The sequence below is a fragment of the Chionomys nivalis genome, chromosome 10, assembly GCF_950005125.1.
Source record: "Chionomys nivalis chromosome 10, mChiNiv1.1, whole genome shotgun sequence".
In the NCBI taxonomy this organism is placed as follows: Eukaryota; Metazoa; Chordata; class Mammalia; order Rodentia; family Cricetidae; genus Chionomys; species Chionomys nivalis.
This window is the reverse complement of record NC_080095.1, coordinates 10,365,350-10,385,054: the sequence shown is the minus strand read 5'-3', so window position 1 is coordinate 10,385,054 and position 19,705 is coordinate 10,365,350. Positions and strand designations below refer to the sequence as shown.

General features: G+C 38.4%; 1 gene segment (V, D, J or C); it reads right to left on the bottom strand.

Annotated features, from left to right (window-relative positions):
• LOC130882807 (immunoglobulin heavy variable 3-74-like) overlaps nt 1–19,099 on the bottom strand; it is a 28,556-nt gene extending 9,457 nt beyond the window's left edge. The window contains 2 exon segments of the V gene segment in view: nt 18,645–18,955; nt 19,054–19,099. Of these exon segments, the coding sequence occupies nt 18,645–18,955; nt 19,054–19,099 (357 nt within the window).
• Between the last annotated feature and the right edge of the window lie 606 nt (nt 19,100–19,705).

Here is a 19,705-nt window from a genome sequence, read left to right as displayed (position 1 = left end):
TGTGGTCCTGATTTTTTGCTCTTGTTCTCCCTCCTTCTGCTCCTCATTTGGACCTTAAGAGCCCAGACCGTTGCTCCAAATTGAGAATCTGTCTCTACCTCGATCCATCGCCAGATGAAGGTTCTAAGGTGATATGCAAGATATTCATCAGTATAGGATAGGGTCATTTCAGGTTCCCTCTCTTTAGTTGCCCAAGGTACCAGCTAGGGACATATTCCTGGACACCTGCGAACCCCTCTAGAGTCAAGTCTCTTGCCAACCCTAAGATGGCTCCCTTAGATAGGATATATACTTCGCTGCTCCCGTATCCATCCTTCCTATATCCCAACCATCCCAATCCCCCGAGCTCCTCCCATCCTCCCCTTCTCATATTTCTCATCCCATTTCCCCTTTGCCCCATGCCACCTCACCCGCAAGTTCCCAGTTTTTGCCCTGCAATCTTGTCTACTTCCCCCTCTCCATGCGGATGACTATATGATTTTCTTTGGGTTCACTTTCTTATTTAACTTCTATAGGATCACACATTATATGCTTAATGTCTTTTATTTATGGCTAGAAACTGATTATGAGTGAGTACATCCCATGTTCCTCTTTTTGGGTCTGGGATACCTCACTCAGGATAGTGTTTTCTATTTCCATCCATTTGCACGCAAAATTCGAGAAGTCATTGTTTTTTACTGCTGAGTAGTACTCTAATATGTATATATTCCACACTTTCTTCATCCATTCCTCCATTGAAGGGCATCTAGGTTGTTTCCAGGTTTTGGCTATTACAAACAATGCTGCTATGAACATAGTTGAACAGATACTTTTGTCATTTGATGTGGCATCTCTTGGGTATATTCCCAATAGTGGTATTACTGGATCTTGGGGTAGGTTGATCCCAAATTTCCTGAGAAATCGCCACACTGATTTCCAAAGTGGTTGCACAAGTTTGCATTCCCACCAGCAATGAATGAGTGTGCCTCTTTCTCCACAACCTTGCCAGCAAAGGCTATCATTGGTGTTTTTGATTTTAGCCATTCTGACAGGTGTAAGATGATATCTCAAAGTTGTTTTAATTTGCATTTCCCTTATCGCTAAGGAGGTTGAGCATGACCTTAGGTGTCTTTTGGCCATTTGAATTTCTTCTGTTGAGAATTCTCTGTTCAGATCAGTGCCCCATTTTTTTATTGGGTTCATTAGCATTTTAAAGTTTAGTTTCTTGAGTTCTTTATATATTTTGGTGATCAGACCTTTGTCTGTTGCAGGGTTGGTGAAGATCTTCTCCCAGTCAGTGGGTTGCCTTTTTGTCTTAGTGACAGTGTCCTTTGCTTTACAGAAGCTACTCAGTTTCAGGAGGTCCCATTTATTCAATGTTGCCCTTAATGTCTGTGCTGCTGGGGATAAACGTAGGAAGTGATCTCCTGTACCCATATGTTGTAGAGTACTTCCAACTTTTTCTTCTATCAGGTTCAGTGTGTTCAGACTAATATTGAGGTCTTTAATCCATTTGGACTTGAGTTTTGTGCATGGTGATAGATATGGATCTATTTTCATTCTTCTACACGTTGACAACCAGTTCTGCCAGCACCATTTGTTGAAGATGCTCTCTTTTTTCCATTGAATACTTTTAGCTCCTTTATCAAAAATTAGGTGTTCATAAGTTTGTGGGTTAAAATCAGGGTCTTCTACTCGGTTCCATTGGTCGACTTCTCTGTTTTTATGCCAATACCAAGCTGTTTTCAATACTGAGGCTCTGTAATAGAGTGTGAGGTCAGGGATGGTAATGCCTCCAGACGATCCTTTATTATATAAGATTGTTTTGGCTATCCTGGGTTTTTTGTTTCTCCATATAAAGTTGATTATTGTCCTCTCAAGATCTGTGAAGAATTTTGATGGGATTTTGATGGGGATTGCATTGAATCTATAAATTGCCCTTGGTAGAATTGCCATTATTACTATGTTGATCCTCCCTATCCAAGAGCAAGGGAGATCCTTCCATTTTCTGGTATCCTCCTCAATTTCTTTCTTCATTGACTTAAAGTTCTTGTCAAATAGATCCTTTACTTCCTTGGTTAGGGTTACCCCAAGATATTTTATGCTATTTGTGGCTATCGTGAAGGGTGATGCTTCTCTGATTTCCATCTCTGTTTCCTTATCCTTTGTGTATAGGAGGGCAACTGATTTTTTGGAATTGATCTTGTATCCTGCAACGCTACTAAAGGTGTTTATCAGCTGAAGGAGTTCTTTGCTGGAGTTTTTGGGGTCGCTTATGTACACTATCATATCGTCTGCAAATAATGAAAGTTTAACTTCTTCCTTTCCGATTTGAATCCCTTTGATCCCCTTATGTTGTCTTATTGCTATTGCTAGAATTTCAAGCACTATATTAAAGAGGTATGGAGAGAGTGGACAACCTTGTCGTGTTCCTGATTTTAGTGGAATAGCTTTGAGTTTCTCTCCATTTAATTTGATGTTAGCTGACGGCTTGCTATAAATAGCTTTTATTATATTTAGGAACGACCCTTGTATTCCTAATCTCTCTAAGACCTTTATCATAAAGGGATGTTGAATTTTGTCAAATGCTTTTTCCGCATCTAATGAAATGATCATATGGTTTTTTTCTTTCAGATTATTTATATGATGGATTACATTGATAGATTTTCGTATGTTGAACCAGCCCTGCATCTCTGGGATGAAGCCTACTTGATCATAATGGATAATTTTTCTGATGTGTTCTTGGATTCGGTTTGCCAGTATTTTATTGAGTATTTTTGCGTCGATGTTCATGAGTGAGATTGGCCTGTAGTTCTCTTTCTTGGTTGTGTCTTTGTGTGGTTTTGGTATCAGAGTAACTTCAGCTTCATAAAAGGAATTCGGCAATGACTTCTCTGTTTCAATATTGTGAAATACATTAAGGAGTATAGGTATTAGGTCTTCTTGGAAGTTCTGGTAGAATTCTGCATTAAAGCCGTCTGGACCTGGGCTTTTTTTGGTGGGGAGGTTTTTTATAACAACTTCTAATTCTTCGCGACTAACAGGTCTATTTAGATTGTTCACCTGGTCCTGGTTTAACTTTGGTATATGATACTTATCTAAAAAAGTGTCCATTTCTTTTACATTTTCCAATTTTGTGGCATACAGGTTTTTGTAGTAAGATCTAATGATTCTCTGAATTTCGTCTGTGTCTGTGGTTATGTCTCCCTTTTCGTTTCTGATTTTGTTAATTTGCGTATTCTCTCTCCGACGTTTGATTAGTTTGGATAGGGGTTTATCAATCTTATTGATTTTCTCCAAGAACCAGCTTTTTGTTTCATTGATTCTTTGGATTGTTTTCTGTGTTTCTATTTTGTTGATTTCAGCCCTCAATTTGATTATTTCCAGTCTTCTACTTCTCCTAGGTGAGTCTGCTTCTTTTCTTTCTAAAGCTTTAAGGTGGGCTATTAGGTCTCCAATGTGTGCTTTCTCCGTTTTCTTTATGTGGGCACTTAATGCTATGAACTTTCCTCTTAGCACTGCTTTCATAGTGTCCCATAGGTTTGAGTATGTTGAGTCTTCGTTTTCATTGAATTCAAGAAAGACTTTAATTTCTTTCTTTATTTCTTCCTTGATCCAGGTGTGGTTCAGTAGTTGACTGTCCAATTTCCATGAGTTCATAGGCTTTCTGGGGATAGCATTGTTGTTGAATTCTAACTTTAATCCATGTCTTATAGAGGGAGTCATAGCTATTGTAATTTCAAGTGTGCGATGTCCAGAGATTACAGTCTCTAAGCACTCCTCCCCATTCTTTGGTACTTCTTTCAACTCACTCTTTTTTTTTTTTTTGAGACAGAGTTTCTCTGTAGATTTAGATCCTGTCCTGGAAATACCTCTTGTAGACTAGGCTGGCCTAGAACTCACAAAGATATGCCTGCCTCTGCCTGATAAGTGCTGGAATTAAAGGAGTGCACCACCACCACTGGTTTCAAACCACTCTTTAGTGATGTTCTTGTGTCTAGGTAGGACGTATATAGAGGGATATGGAAGAAGATCATGTGTAAATTTTGATATAGTGATTCTATCTGTGAATAAAAACTCACACAGTTGTTTATTCTTAGTACTGAACAGTCATAGTCTCTGCATTCAACAGCTGCTGCTGATGTAATTTTATGTGAGGATGTGGCTACTCTTGGTTGCCATTGTCATTTGGGTGACTCCACACACACAAAAATGTGGTCAGCATTAACAAGATTGGTTGTGTCAAAAAAGAGGACCTGAATTTGTCAGGAAGCTGTTGTGGTTGGCCAGAGGTAGGGAAACAGGAAGGAAATTTTTTTTTTTTTTTTTTTTTTGGTTTTTCGAGACAGGGTTTCTCTGTGGTTTTGGAGCCTGTCCTGGAACTAGCTCTTGTAGACCAGGCTGGTCTCGAACTCACAGAGATCCGCCTACCTCTGCCTCCCAAGTGGTGGGATTAAACGCGTGCGCCACCACCGCCCGGCCAGGAAGGAAATTTTTGAGTGAGGCTATGACCAAAATGCTTTGCAAACATGTAAAATCCATCACCTTAGAACATTAAAGGTCTCCAACCCTAATGTTCTTATGAACATCTGGTTCACCAACAATAACTCCCTTTCATTACAAATTTAAGTCCTTGAAATTAGATAATGTCCAATAACCCTTGAGTCAATCACATCTTGATTTTTACTTTCAATTGGTTCTGACAGTGTAACACTTGTGTTGAACACATCCTCCACTTCTCACGGAATCTGAGCTCTTCAAAAACACTAGTCACATCTAGTTCTAGGGACAGGATCTCCTATGGATCCTGTACCTTGAAAACAACTCCCTTATTTATCTTCTAGGACTGTCAGAGAAACACAGACTTTAACACAGTCAGAATACAAACATTTCACCTTCATTTAAGTAAAATAAAGAATAGCTCATTGCACTATAAATCTGGGCATCCATCTTCAGCCTACAGGCCATAATATCCAGCAGACTTTTTCACAAAGCAGGAGATGTTAAAGACAGTTCAGTCACTTTCTTCTGTATCTTGCAAAATGTCTTGCAGACTCTTTCATAAAGCAGAAACCCCAAAAGATCATCTCACCTTTAATCAAGTTCAGCAGTCATTTTTCTGTGGGTACGGCATGTCCAGTATAGCAGTTCAGGCAAGAGCAGTTTCTTGCCCAAATGGCTAACCAACTCCATAAGGAGCCCTTTGATGTCTATCTTCCTCTTGAAGTAGCTTGGTGCTGCCAGGAGAAGATGTGACTCATTGTCATGAAAAGTCCTAAGTTTTTAAAACATTTAAATGCCATATTTTTAAGGTCTATGAAAGATTTGAAGAATACTTACCTAACTTAAATGTATCTCTATACATCTAGAAAATCAAACTAACATGACTACAAATGACTATTATAGATTATCTATTACTTATTTTTATATACATTACATTTTGAATGAACTATACAATCACAATACCTTAATCAAGAGCAGAAATATACATATAACAAAATAGACCTTAAAATTGGATCAATAAAACAAGATCCATACCAATGCAAATTATTTATATCTATATCATATCCCTCTGTAAATGTAAATGAACATATAAATGATATTTGGAAATATGGGAAGAGATTTATCCATACTGCTTCATGCTAATTGGGGGCACTGTTACTCAGGTGTTTCATGGTGTATCCTGTGTGCTAGGTTTATCTCAGTCAGCAGTTGGAAGAAGTAAATTTTTGAGGGTGTTGATGGTGACCTTTCAAGAGGCCTTCATTCATGAAACCATATTTGCCTGGAGGCAATCCACAGGATCTCTCATCTTCTGAGATTCTAACCGGCGTACATCTCCGGAAGAAGATCCATGGCTTCTCTGAATCTGCCCTTCTTCCTCCCAGCATTCAGTTTTGTTTTCTCCACCTTCCTAAGTTCCACCCTGTCTATTAGGCCAAGGCAGTTTCTTTATTCATTAACCAATGAAAACAAAACACAACCAGAAGAAACTTCTACACCAGGAAATAACACTTCATAAAAAGCAGTAGCATGCCACCAGGCCTGAGGTTTATGTTAACTGAGGTAATAAAAATGACAGAACTGAGATGCTGGCAAGTAGTGAAGAGAAGAACATGCTTATACATGGGGAATTGAGTACCTTGAGTTGAGGATCAGTATAGAAAGTTTGTAGGAGATGAAGGTCTTTGTTCTGATTCTTGATAATATAAACCACCAGGGAACAGAAGTGCAAAGCTGAATTTAAACTTCATTATCTTTGTAGATTATGCTGCTAAGGGCAAACAGGCAACACTCCCTCCTAAAAGTCTCAAATAAAATTTTTCTTTGTTTCCATTTGTGGTTATAAAATTTCCTGAGAAAATCAATGAGAAGGGGAACAGATTTATTTTGTGTCAAACTTCAACAGCACAGTTCATTATGACAGAAAGTCAGTACAACAGGAACTTAAAGGAGTTGGTTTCTATTATCCTTAATTATGAAGAAGAAGATGAATGAGTGTTGAATAGTGTCTCAGATGTCCACAGTCTCTTATTCATAGTAGAAATATTTACTATAGGTAACACATAGGAATGACATTCATATTGATCATAGAAAGAATGGATTAATAAAATTGATGCAAGTGTGTTTTTGTATATGTGTACATATGTATTATGAAATAATACAGCCTTACAGAAAGCAAGAAATTCTGATTTTTTATCATCTTATGGACTCTACATTGAGCAGAAATGTCCTGATCCAGAAAAAAAAAAAAAAACAGAAAGAACTGAAGAGGAGGATGACTGTCATTTGATTGATGAGAAGAAAAAATAGCAAGCGGTGATCACAGGGCTTTCTAATGTAGTCAGGTTTTTCCAAAGTAGTGGAAAGGATATATAAAAAGAGTTTAATGAAATTCCTTACAGAATATGGTCTGAGTAGTACAAAAGAAGAGTCTCACACTGGAGAAAATGGGAATCTGTTAATTTTTCAGACTACAATTCAGGTACCCGAACAGCTCCAATCTCACTACAAAAATCCTTCAGGATTCCTTGAGAACTACTGGTTTTCACTGTATGTTTTATATCTGGGCATGAATGCTGCAGTTAAGGATAGATGAACTTGCCAGGAATGAAAACAAAAAGATAAAAAGTTAGATTCCTTTCTTTCATGTGCTTTTATCTAGTCTGTTATCTAACAGTGCTGACCACACTCATCTAAGTAGGACATTTCTAAAATAATATGATCAAGAAGACGCAAGGAATGATAGAAGGATTGTGGTGAAGTTGGCATTGGAGATGGGAGAGGTAGGGATAAACATGATATAAATTATATTCTCTGTGTGGAGTTTACAAAAAATATAATAAAAAAGCAAAAAGTTCCTCACGGGAATCCCTAGTAGACAACAAATTAGTTAATTTCAAATCCTTTCAAGTTGAAAACCAAGATTAATTATTACAATTTTATGCAGAAGGGAAGTCTCTGTAACTTCAATGTACAGCCTGAGCTCAGTAGTAGTAACTTGTAGAGTGTGATGGAAAGTCCCCTAAAATGAAGTTTAAGCTTCACACAGGGAAGAAATGTAGAACAGGAACTATTAAAGGGTAATGATAAAATTTTAACACAGTAGTAACAATAATTCAATGTTTCTCATGTGTTTACTCACATATGGAAACATCAGTTTTTATATAGTAAACTCAGTTCTGCTCCCATCTTATTAAGTCAGTTAATATAGACAGGTGAATGTCATGTCAGTTGGTACATAGATATATGATAGAAAGATGTTATGCAGGTAGATGGATAACTGTGTTACTAAATATTTGTAATTGGTAGATACATAGTTGGATCACAGATGTCTATGATGCATGATGAATGTGTATTTGATATTTGTATATATCAGAACACAGGCATAGACTTAGGCATCTTTTCTCTCTGGCCATGATGTGTTATGTGAAACTATGTTCAGCTTTTTATTCACATTTCTCTTAATTTTGGGTGCACATACAAATTTCTTGCTGGAACATTTGCTTGAAATTAAACTGACCTCGTCATATCAGTAAGTTATCACATCTTAAGCATCAATGAAAAACATGACTGCACAGTCTGATGCATCTGTGTGTGCACAAATTCTGTTAAGTATGTCCTATCTCATAAGAGAAAGCATGCACAAAGCCATTAGCTGCAATTATATTCTGTTTTAACCAGTCCTAAACAATATGAGAAAAAAGAGTAGAGTAAAATCCCTAGTTTTTTCCTCATGTCTGTTCTGAATTTGAATCCTTGGCTTTATTGTCTACTGATTGTGCCCTCCTGGTGATAAGTTCCTCTGAAAGAAATTTTGTGCCTGTGCTCACTCAGAAGTGCTCTGACAACATTTCTTTCACAACAATACATGGAAGTATCCTCAGTGGTCACAGAGTAAGTTTCAGGAAGAACTGGTTCTCAGATGTTTCATTAATGATGAAGTGTTAGCCCTTGAAGAATGGACTATAACCAGTGCCACCACTACCACCACTAATATGTAACTCACCAACTCTAGAACCCCCCCTTAGAGCTGTCAAATCCAGGCCCAGGCTCGTGATTAAATAACCAGTGACAGTGCAGGTGAAGGAAAATGAGCGTGAGACCTTAATCAATCTAAGTCTTGTCTCCTGAAGCTTCACCTGGGGCAACACACCTGAGTATAAGAAAAAAAATAGTCACTGTTAATTACCTCCTATTAAAACCTCTATACTGACATATGTGTGAAATTGTAACACTCACCTTGGGGTGTTGTCACCAGTCACAGGAAAAGATCCAGTAGTCTCATCAGTAGACAAGAACCCTGTTTGTTTGCATAGTGGTCAGGCATGTGTGTGAGAGAGCTATGAGTTCCCACAGCCTATGGTATCCCATAGCCCAAGAAAGGATATAACAGACTGGAAGATAAATTTTTATGCACAAGGTCAGCCATTTCTTTTTAAGTCAGGAGGCAAAAATTGACTTCCAACATTCCTTTCAAGATGAAATAACTGTCTTAACATTATTGATGCATGAGTCTAGAAAACAGCGTGTGGTTTTTAGTGTTATGATAAAGACATCTATGACTGTACCTATCTTCCTTTTTATAGACCCACCATCTTCTAGTTAGTCTGCATATGTTTTAGGGCAGTTCTCAGGATTCTCTGGTACTTTTGATATTACTAATTTTGTGGAACCCCATAGAATTCCTGATATCCTTCCATGTTCAAAATGCTATGGTGTATTCACATTGCCCTTAGTGCTTCTTGTTATAAGAAGTCCACACCCACCCTGTTCCAATTTCCCTGAGTGATGTTGGTGACACTTGATGGATCTTCAACATCCCATACCACTTCTCTAATGGAATCAATTCATTCTTTATACACTGACATAGCTCACAGCCTACTCAGGGCATCTGTGTGACAGTATGTTGGGAGGAGATACGTGATTGGCCAACTACAAGGACTCAGGGAGAGGGATCAGAGATTACCTACACAGCCCTATGTATTTGTAGAGGTGATGTCATTACCATCATACATCCCTACTTCACTATAGAGTTGGACTTGGAGTCAAGTCTAAACAAAGTTTTCTCTAGAGAATTTTGGTTTTGATTCTATTTGTCAAAGTTTCAGCATAAATGTCAAGATTTAGATTGTGATTGGTGGTACAAGGAATTGAGTAGCAAAGGCACTAGAGTACAGAGAAAGCATTGGAGGTCATGGAAGGAATTCACTCTTTACATCAGGATATGGGGAATAGTTTATTCAATATACTACCACTTTCTTCATTCAAACATTCACCAATTTCTTGTCTTAGGAACTTGCCATGTAGTTTTGCATTAGGGCTCACATTGACAGCACCTCTATTTTTTTTTAACCAAATCACTATATGGTCATATTCTCCATATTCACGAAATTCAATTATGGGATAAAATGTTTCTTCATTGTGTATGTGAAGATGAAGATGTGGCTCAGGAGACATCGAATCTATTCCAAGTTTCAAGTGTCACTTTTACGCCATATATTAAAGCTCGCATCCCATTTGCTTAACAGTCACTAATAGAAGAAAAAGCTTGGTGATATGACTGCTCATATTCTTTACCTTTCAATGCACTTCAAGACCTGGGCATTATTTCCTACTCTGTGTCAGGGATAAGAGGGCTCCTTATGAGTGGTTTCTCATAAGAAAAAGCTCAAGGCTCCACAAACAAAACAAGTCATTGACATTGACTCTGGCTTCCAACCAGAAATAGATAAAAGATGATTTTACTGAAGACATCTTGACACACAGTTTGAGGAGTCAAGCGGAAAATAGCTTAATTTACATGAAAGAATCCATGGCTGATACTCTAAACCCTCAGGCTTTAGGGGGGTGGGGTCATAGTTCTTAGAGAAGAACCTACTCAGTCATTTTGCTAACTGGACATGTTAGTAAATTTGTTCTAAATATTTATGTTTAAATACATAGTTAGTGCTGATCTCTGCCTTCATCAAATAAGCTTATTTTGCAGTAGAGAGATGCTTACTTCTGAGGCATATAACTTTTCACATTTCTTAGAAAAAGTTAATGTGTTCAGCTCTAGTGGGCATCTATGTCCCCTCCTCCATGCCCAAAGAATACCTCATTAGAGAGGGTGGAGAACAAAGAATGAGGAGGAGTGCTATGCTGTAGAACTCCATGACAATGTGAGCAGACCAAGAACAGATCCTTATTTTCATCACATTTGAGTTGACAAAAGTTATCTCTTTGCTTTGAATACCCACTTGGTCCTCTCCAGTGAGATCAATCAGAAGGTTCCAATAATGTGATGGAGGATAGCCCACAACACCCAAGACTTTCCCTGAATCCTACAGGTGCCACAAGCGGGGACATCTGATACTCAGATCAAGGATCTGTGACTCAGATTATCACTGAAGAAACAGAAAATTGTTTGCAACTGAATCAGTGTAAGTTCTCTTTTGAAAAAAACAAGGGAGAAAGAAGTATATTACATGATGAAATTAAAATCTTGTAAACTTTTAAAGTGTGCTTAATTACCTTGGAGAGGTAGCATATTTATTTTAGCCAAAAACAAATTGATTACAAACCAGGAATCTGGGAAGACCAGAATAAATCCTAAGAACTACAAATTACAATGCGATTTGACAACATTTCCTGAAAGGGTCATGAAACTAAAGAACACCTTAAGCAGGATGTTAGGCAAGAACTTCTTGCAGGCTTCTGAAGTATAGCCAGGATCAATGATAAATTTTATGTTCATGTTTCATGTGAGGATGATAGAGAGAGTGTAGGAAATCAATGTTAATGATTTATAGGTCCTACCAGGGTATTCCTGCATGATCTGTTGACTCTAACCAAAATCCTAAATTCTTCTCTAACTGGAAAATTAACTGAATCTCTGTTGTGAATCTAGGGAATCCACTCTCAATGACTCCTGAGTCTCTTCAAGATTAATCCCAGTGCCCACAGTATAGCCAGGACTTCCCTATGTGATGCTCTCTATCTTGTTCATATGAGATCACAAGCTGTATAGAAAAATAAACATTACAGGGAAAACAGAACTTCAAAAATATTCAGATGCATTAAAAATTAGTACAGACTAAGTTCCAGAAGATTGTAATGGGAAAATATCTCTGATACACAGAACAAGCCAAGAATCTGAGAAGACAACCCTTCACGGGCTTGAGCACCGCTTTGATTCAGCACTCTGAAAAGTCTTGTCATAGGACTGGTGAGTCTCTGTTGGCCCTTATTATTGCTTGCTGTTTCCATGTTCTCTGTAGGAAGGTTTCATACAGGTTCACACTGCATTTCAATCACTGTGTCTCGGGTAGAGTAATATATGACTGTGTTGTCAGTTTGCAGAATTCAGTTTTAAGAAAACTTGCCTCTTGGAGGTGTTCCTGCTGATGGTTACTGAGGACTTGAGAACTGAATTATAATCCGTGTTTTCATTATACCATATTATTCCCATTAACTCCAGACCCTATCCTAGAGACTGGTGGACCCAGTGTACATGATAGCTGGTTAATGAGAACACAGAGACAGTGCAGGTGGGTCTGTGATTGCTGCACTAGGTCAATTTCTGATTTCTTCACCTGAAACTGTGACAGTGCACCTGGGGAAAAGCAACATCACCATCATCTAAATATTCCATACATGATATACCTGTTTCTCTCTTTTTAAACCCTGAAACAATTACAGGTTGGTAAATTCAAGAGGCAGAGAAGCAGCACCAGGACACCCATGCTCTTCTGGAGGCTCCAGTATAAAGGAGATGGGGCTTCTTAGCTAGGTCTTGGCTTTCTTTCTGAGCCTGAGGGCTGCTTTTCATTGGGGGTGGTTCCTGAGAGGATAAAGGAAGCCCAGGAAGTTTCCTTTCCTTTATGACTGACTTTTTCTTTGTGCTTCTCAGTAGAAATGGAAATGGATACTCAGGAACATTTTCCTGGTTCTGGGTGGGTTTTTAATCCCTGACAAACAAGAAACTTTTTGAGTCACACTGTGCAGACATGACAGGCAAAAGATAGGAATGTTCATGGTGAGTCCACATTCATTCAATGATCTTGGAGCAGGTATCATTACTTGATGCATTTGAATGTCTCTGAAAATTAATAAGGTAGACTAAGGATGTAAATTTGAGCTCATAGTCATTAGAAATCTTACTTAAGAAATCTTACTTAAAATTTATTATTTTGGTGTCAGTCGAGACAATTTATTCTTATCCCTCATCTAGAAGATAACTTTTTGATTACTAACATTTTGTATCTTATTAGGCTCACACTATTTACCTTCCTAATTAGGAACACCCTACATGGGCACTTTCCCTTGAACATCTTTATTTACTTCAGTCTTCTTTTCTCTTTGCATTTTTTGTCTCACCTTCTCTGTCCTCACATTGTAGCATATAAGAACCCAGGATTTATGATTATGGCATTGGTGATAGAAGAGAAATCCAGCAGTTCATAACACCCTGTGAAAAGAAGTAGCATGCAGCCAGGCTTGAGGGTTAAGTGATCTAGAGTAAGGAAAAGATATAGTGATAACAAGACATGGAAGGAGGTCATGCTTGAACAGTGGGAACTATTTTCCTTGTGGTGGGGATAACCATAGAGGACAAGGCACTTTCCTGCTATTTTCACATGCCTTGGTAATGTAAATCACCAGGGAAGGGAAATGAGGAGCTGTAACCAAACTGCCCTGTCAGATCCTGGAGAACATCCACCATTTTCTATGTACTTGTACCCCACATTTTATGTCCCTCATTTTGTTGTGCATAATCTGTTTACTGTGAGTGGTGGTGGTGGAGCTAAAACATAAGATAGATGAGACAATCATCCTTGCAAATGCTGATTGAAAAACAACATTATGAGTGTTGTGTTCTTCTTATTTCTAACATTTGGGAGGTTAAAATAATATTTCTCAGAAATGTTTACTATGTCTAATCTTGGGTTTGTTTGTATTTTCATTGTGGTTACAAAAATTGGGAAAGGACATCACAGACACATTTCTGATATTACATTTGAGAACTTGTTTTTGTTGACTTATTCAGGTATTTTTGACTTTGGTAACTTCAGAGATATTTTCTATCTATATTCTCTACTCTCTTGTTCCCTGGGTTTTTCTTTCCTGTGAATCTGCCTAGAAGGAAGTTACTAAGCAAAAGTCATTTGCAAAGGGAATGAGTTGATGGTAAAGTCACACATTATTTTTAATTATGTTCTATTTGAGAGGTGGATATTTATTCTTAAGTGTTTCATAAGTCATTTTTCCTATGTGGTGGACAAATGGCAATCATTTAATGGGCCACATTATCATGACAATATCAGCCTGTCCATTTGTGTTGTAGTTAGAATTCCATCAACATAATATAAAATAGAGGTATCATGAAACAAAGAACCTCAGCTGGGAAATATGCCTTCATCATTTTGGTCTGCATGCAAGACTTTGGGAACCATTTTCTTGTATAATGACTCATGTGAGAGAGCCCCAGGCTGATGTTGAAGATGCCATCCATGATAAGGTGTTCCTGGTTTGTATAAGAAAGCAGCCTGAACAACCATGGAGACCAGGCTGGTAAATCAGAGTTTCTGATTCAGTTTCCACCTTCAGGTTCCTATCTAGATTTAGTGTCCTGATTTTCCTCATGATGGATTGTGAGAGTTAACATGACAGAAACCCTTTAATTCCCATGATGTTTTTGTTCAAAGTGTTGATCACATTGAAAAATCACAAGGTAGGATAACTGAAAATTCTTCTCATGAAATTACGGAAGTAGGTCACATGGCAGGCTTTACAACTACAACCTCAGCCACACACAGAGTCCCCCTTCCACATACAGCCACACATTCCAACATATACAGAGACACATGAAGAGTATGAGAGTCCCACTTCCAGATACAGTTCCATACCCATCCTACACACCCACAATCAGAAACACTCTCCCATATACAGGTAGAGAGGAGGACTTTCTTCTTTTTTGGCAGGGTCATCTGGGTGGCCTAGACTTTCTTTATAGACCATGTTATGAGAGACATTATTGTTTCTATCTCCATAGTGAATGGATTAATACTATGTTTCATGATGCCCAACCATCAAATGCAGTGTTGTTGATAATTAATTATTTTTGTGAGAAATTTCAATACAATATATTCTGGCAATTATTTCCTTTCTCCCTTCTTTTGCACATCCTGTCCATCTACCCAAATAAAAGAATTCCATAAAAAGTCTGAGTTTTAAGGGTCATTTATGAGGACATATAAGGGCTTGGACATGAGGCATTCATTTCCACATAGACAGGTAATGCTTTCAAAATCCAAAATTGGCAGTACATTTTCTCTCTTAAAAGTTATTAATATTAAAAATAATATTAAAATATTAATTAAAAATATTATACAATACATATATTTGATTTTATAGATTATAATTCATTTATCAATGTATAGTAATAAAATTCAGGGCTCAAGAGTTGACTCAGCTGTACAGTGCCTGCCTCCCAGTACTAGTATTGATTCACAACACTTTGCTTGGAAGATGGGTGTTATTGTTTATCCTATATTCCCATCACTGGGGGAGAGGCATTGTGACTGGAGGTGCTCGAAGTCTTGCCATCCAAAGATACTATCTGCATATCTGTGTTCCACATTCACTGTGATATCCTTACTCAAAAATAAGATAGAAATCAACTGGTAAATATACACAAATTCAACTCTAGCCTCCAAACACATGTGAAAACCATGTACTATGCATGCACAGTACAGCCAATTAACATTCACAGCCATCTAAACATTGTCTTTACTGTGCATAGAATTCACAATTTGTATTTATTTAGACCTGTGTCATGGATACTGCAGACCTTGATGAACTGCTTGCTGCAGAACCCAAGAGATGAACTCCTGTAGACTTGTTCCTTCCTTCTCCACAACTTCCCAACTGCACTTCCTACTCTGAGAACTTCCATTCAATTTCCAGCCATGAGAGTGGCTCATTTAAGACTATGAATGCAAGAAATGATATTTTTCTAAGTGCTTAATTCCTATTTTTAAGTGAGTTTGGTTCTCAAACTTAAGATCTTTCACATGGTGACAAAGCACTCTATCACAGAGCTACAAGCCTAGCTCAGTCTTTTAAAACATAACATTTTTTCTACAGAAAATAATTTTTGATGACTGCATTTATGCACTACAAAAAAAAAAAAAAAAAAAAACAGGAACTGTAGGGCCCCGGTCTACCCTTGTTGCTGAGGTTCATCTTGAGGACAGTTTCTGGTCAGCTAACTAAAGCATGCTGTTTGTTCCTGTGCTCCCCCTGTCCTGCCTGGTGATTAGCTGTAGGGCATTGACTCCATTGTTGGTATGGTAATTTGCCACCTGCCTGGGTTTAAATCTTTGTGCAACAGCTAGGTACACAAGGATTTCCCCAAGTTTGAATAAACGGCATTCTGCTGATCTCCTTTGGAATGGTCCAGGTCTCTTTGTGTGTTCTTTCAATCTCCAGGCCCTTGCCTGACTCGCGTATGGTACAGTGGCATGTGAACTGTACTGAGGGTGTAACACAAAATTGGGTGTTACAAGGAACCACAAATTTTTCTTCCTTGACACCCAGAACTTATAACTGATTCTGTAAAGGATCAATTTACTGCCAGGCAGTGGAGGCACATGCCTTTAATCCCAGCACTTTGGGGGCAGAGGCAGACAAATCTCTGTGAATTTGAAGCCAGTGTGGTGTACAAGAGCTAGTTCCAAGATAAGCTCCAAAGCTAAAAAGAAATCCTATCTCAAATACACAAAAACAAAACCAAACAAACAGAAGGATCAATTTAGTGAGCATAGATTTAAGAATGTTGGGGTACTGAGGATAAACAAACAATGAAACAGAAGGAAGAGAACAAGAAATATGGAAAGCATATCCTCAGCTGGTGACTCCTATTCTCATTCTGGACTCCATTACGTTTTCAAGACTACTGTGTAGTGGAACCACAGATTGTGCTGGAATCTCACTACTCATGTTCAACACCACACACCTGAATAAAAAGAAAAATAAGAACATACTGCACATATGAATAACAGTGTCTGTCACATATCTTAAAGAAAAGACAGGTCCTGTTGAGCTGTGTTCTCTGGATTTGATGCTTTGGGAATCATTGGGCTCTTAAGGAAGAATGGAAACTGGAATGTCTTCAGAATCTTGCTCAGGGTAAGGGAAGCCCTGAACCTGAAGTCAAACCTTGAATCCCAGCCCTGCTGCTCACCTGACCTCAAAGCAGGTTTCTGTCATCAGATGATGCTATGGTAACCTCTCTAATGCAAACTATTTACAGATGATGAGAAAGTTTGCATCACTGAAGCAAGCACACAACACTCAGATATATACACACAGAGAGATATACAACAACAGAGAAATTTTTTTCCAAAAACACACTTACAAGTATATTAACTTCATATGATATTTGAAAATGTTCTTTTTCTACCTCTTGTTATTCATTCTGCTTAAAAACAAATCAGCATGCTTATTTATAATGCACTGTGATTACATTGATTCATCCCACTACCTTTTCTCCTTTTTCTCTCACTTCTTTGACCCTTCTGGCCTCTCAGTTCTCATATCTCTTCTGTTCTATCCTCCATTCTTTCCTGATTTTATGCACCAACTCTGCTTCTTTTTCTGCTCATCAAGAAGTGAGATTGCAAGGTCACATCATCTTGTGTAATTCTCTAAGTCCCCCCCCCCCAGTTTCTATAATGTCTCAGTAGAACCACATTCCCATTTCCATAGCACAGACATTCCTTTTCCTCCATTACAATAACACTCAGTCTTATTCTTTCCTTGGGTAAATGAAACTCATATCATTAGTTACAGGCAACCAATTCTTTTGGGTTTAAGATCCATTTCTGTGGTTATTAAAAATATCAGCTTTACGCAACCTGTTCTGCCCACATGTACTGGTCAAGTGAAGTATCCCAATGAGAGAATGGAGGGCAGAGCAATGTGTGTTCATGATGACATCACCTCTCAACCTTGGGTTCCCAGTGTTATCTATTAACTTCCTGACTCAAAACTTAGAGAAGTGGAAGAAAGCAGTTTTTCTTGAAAAGAAAAAAAACAAACTGTTCTCTTGGATGACTGAAATCATGTTATAACATTTAACAGGGAGTAGTGATGTTTCAAACACAGTATTTATTAATCAAAATGATAAATCTCTTTTGAAATATTACCATTTGAATCAAGGTCTCATATAAACTACACAAGAAGTATATCATTGGGATAAATCACAGCATTGAATGAGAAATTTTTTTAAAATACACTGTGTTAATTAGGGGTTTATGCTTCTGTATGGGTAGTGTAGTGCTCATGGAGACAAACAGATGGCCCAGGGTCCTCTAGACTCACATGTGGTTCTCAGATTCCTGCCTCTTCTAGGGTTTATCTCCTTCTTTGCCTTCTTCAGGAACTTCAGGAACATTTTGCTCTGTGTGATGATCTGCATTTTGTTCAGGTAAAAACACATCCTCAGTTTTTTAAAAAAAAAAACTATAATTGGGCTGTGAAAAACAAGTTTTTGCAACACAAGAACCCATCAGTGGGTCTTGAACACAGAAATCAAAATCCACAATTAAATAAAGAAATGGGTGTGACATTCAACCAGGTACACCATATAGGGAATGTGGAGACAAAGCCATCACTGGGACTCATTGGCCAACCAGACTATACAGTCGTTGAGATCCAGGCCAGGTGAGAGAAATGGTCTCAAAACAAGTAATACAGATTGTTAGAGAAATTCATCATGTGTCAGCATACACACACACACGCACACACACACACACGGAGAAGAGCAAGAAAGAAAGATTGAGAGAGAGAGAGAGACAGAGTGAAACATAGGCAGAAATAGGGAGATAGAAAGAGATAAAGGGAAACATGGAGAAACACTATAATAAATAAACGCACAACTGGAACCAGAAATTTAATAATCATTTGGACATTCAAGGATTACTACTCACCATACCTGTTGAGAAAATCTCTAAGTGTGATAAGAGGAGACAGTGCAGGCACAGAGAAGTTCAGTCTTCCATGCTTCTCTAAGCAGGCTCTTTTGTGACCCAGATCTCTAAGTGCTCTCTGCGTCCCCAGCTGGTCCAGTGTTCCCCACAGCAGTGTTTTTGTCTGAGCTCACAGTAACATTCACTCACTGTGTCTCTTGCACAGTAATACATGGCTGTGTCCTCAGATCTCAAACTGTTCATTTCCAGGTACAGAGTGTTCTTGGCATTGTCTCTGGAGAACGTGAACCGGCCCTTCACAGCGTCCATATACCAGGTGCTACCACCATCTGGATTAATGTGTGTGATCCACTCCAGCGCCTTGCCTGGAGCATGGCGAACCCAAATCATCCAGTAGCTACTGAAGGTGAATCCAGAGGCTGCACAGGAGAGTTTCAGGGACTTTCCAGGCTGCACTAAGCCTCCCCCAGACTCCAGCAATTGCATCTCACATTGTCCACCTGTTTACACAAAGAATTCTGGTTATAAAACTGACACAGAAGACATATTTTCTTTCTCATGGTCACACAACATACAGCATCTCATCTTTATGAATTACCTTTTAAAATAAGAACAAAGGAAACCAATATCAGCCCTAAATCCATGGTGAGTGTCCCGTTTTCAATGCTGAACCCTTACTGGGCTTGTCTCCTCTGCCAGAGCTGCAGGGTCAGGGAGGGGCTGGATTTTATGGGCACAAAGAAGACTTATTTGCATATCTTCCTGCCATAACAGCCTCTGTAGTTGGACCTGGGCAGAAGGCAGTACTCAGAGCAGATATAAAGCATTACATCCACTGATGACACTTATAGAAATTGAAGCATTAATGTAACTCCGTGTATATATATTTTCATTGTTAGGGATTCACCACACTTTACTTTAGTCTCTTTTCATCATATGCATGGAACATGTGTTTCCACACTGTCATGTCTCTTTAGGATCAGTGTGAAATAGAAAAGCTCCACACACATCTGAGTTTCTAAATATTAGCTCTGTCTGTCCCTCTGTCTCTTCTGGACACGGCTTCCTGAAGTGGATTATGGTTAGGATCACACCTGCATCTGTGTAAAATTCCTTTGATGAGATAGGAATATGAATTACCAGAAAAGAGGCTAGACACACTTTACATGGGCATAAATAGTATAAGAGACCACACCCAAGTGGGCTGGTAATATAAAGGCTACTGTTGGTAGGAATTCCTACAGTACTTC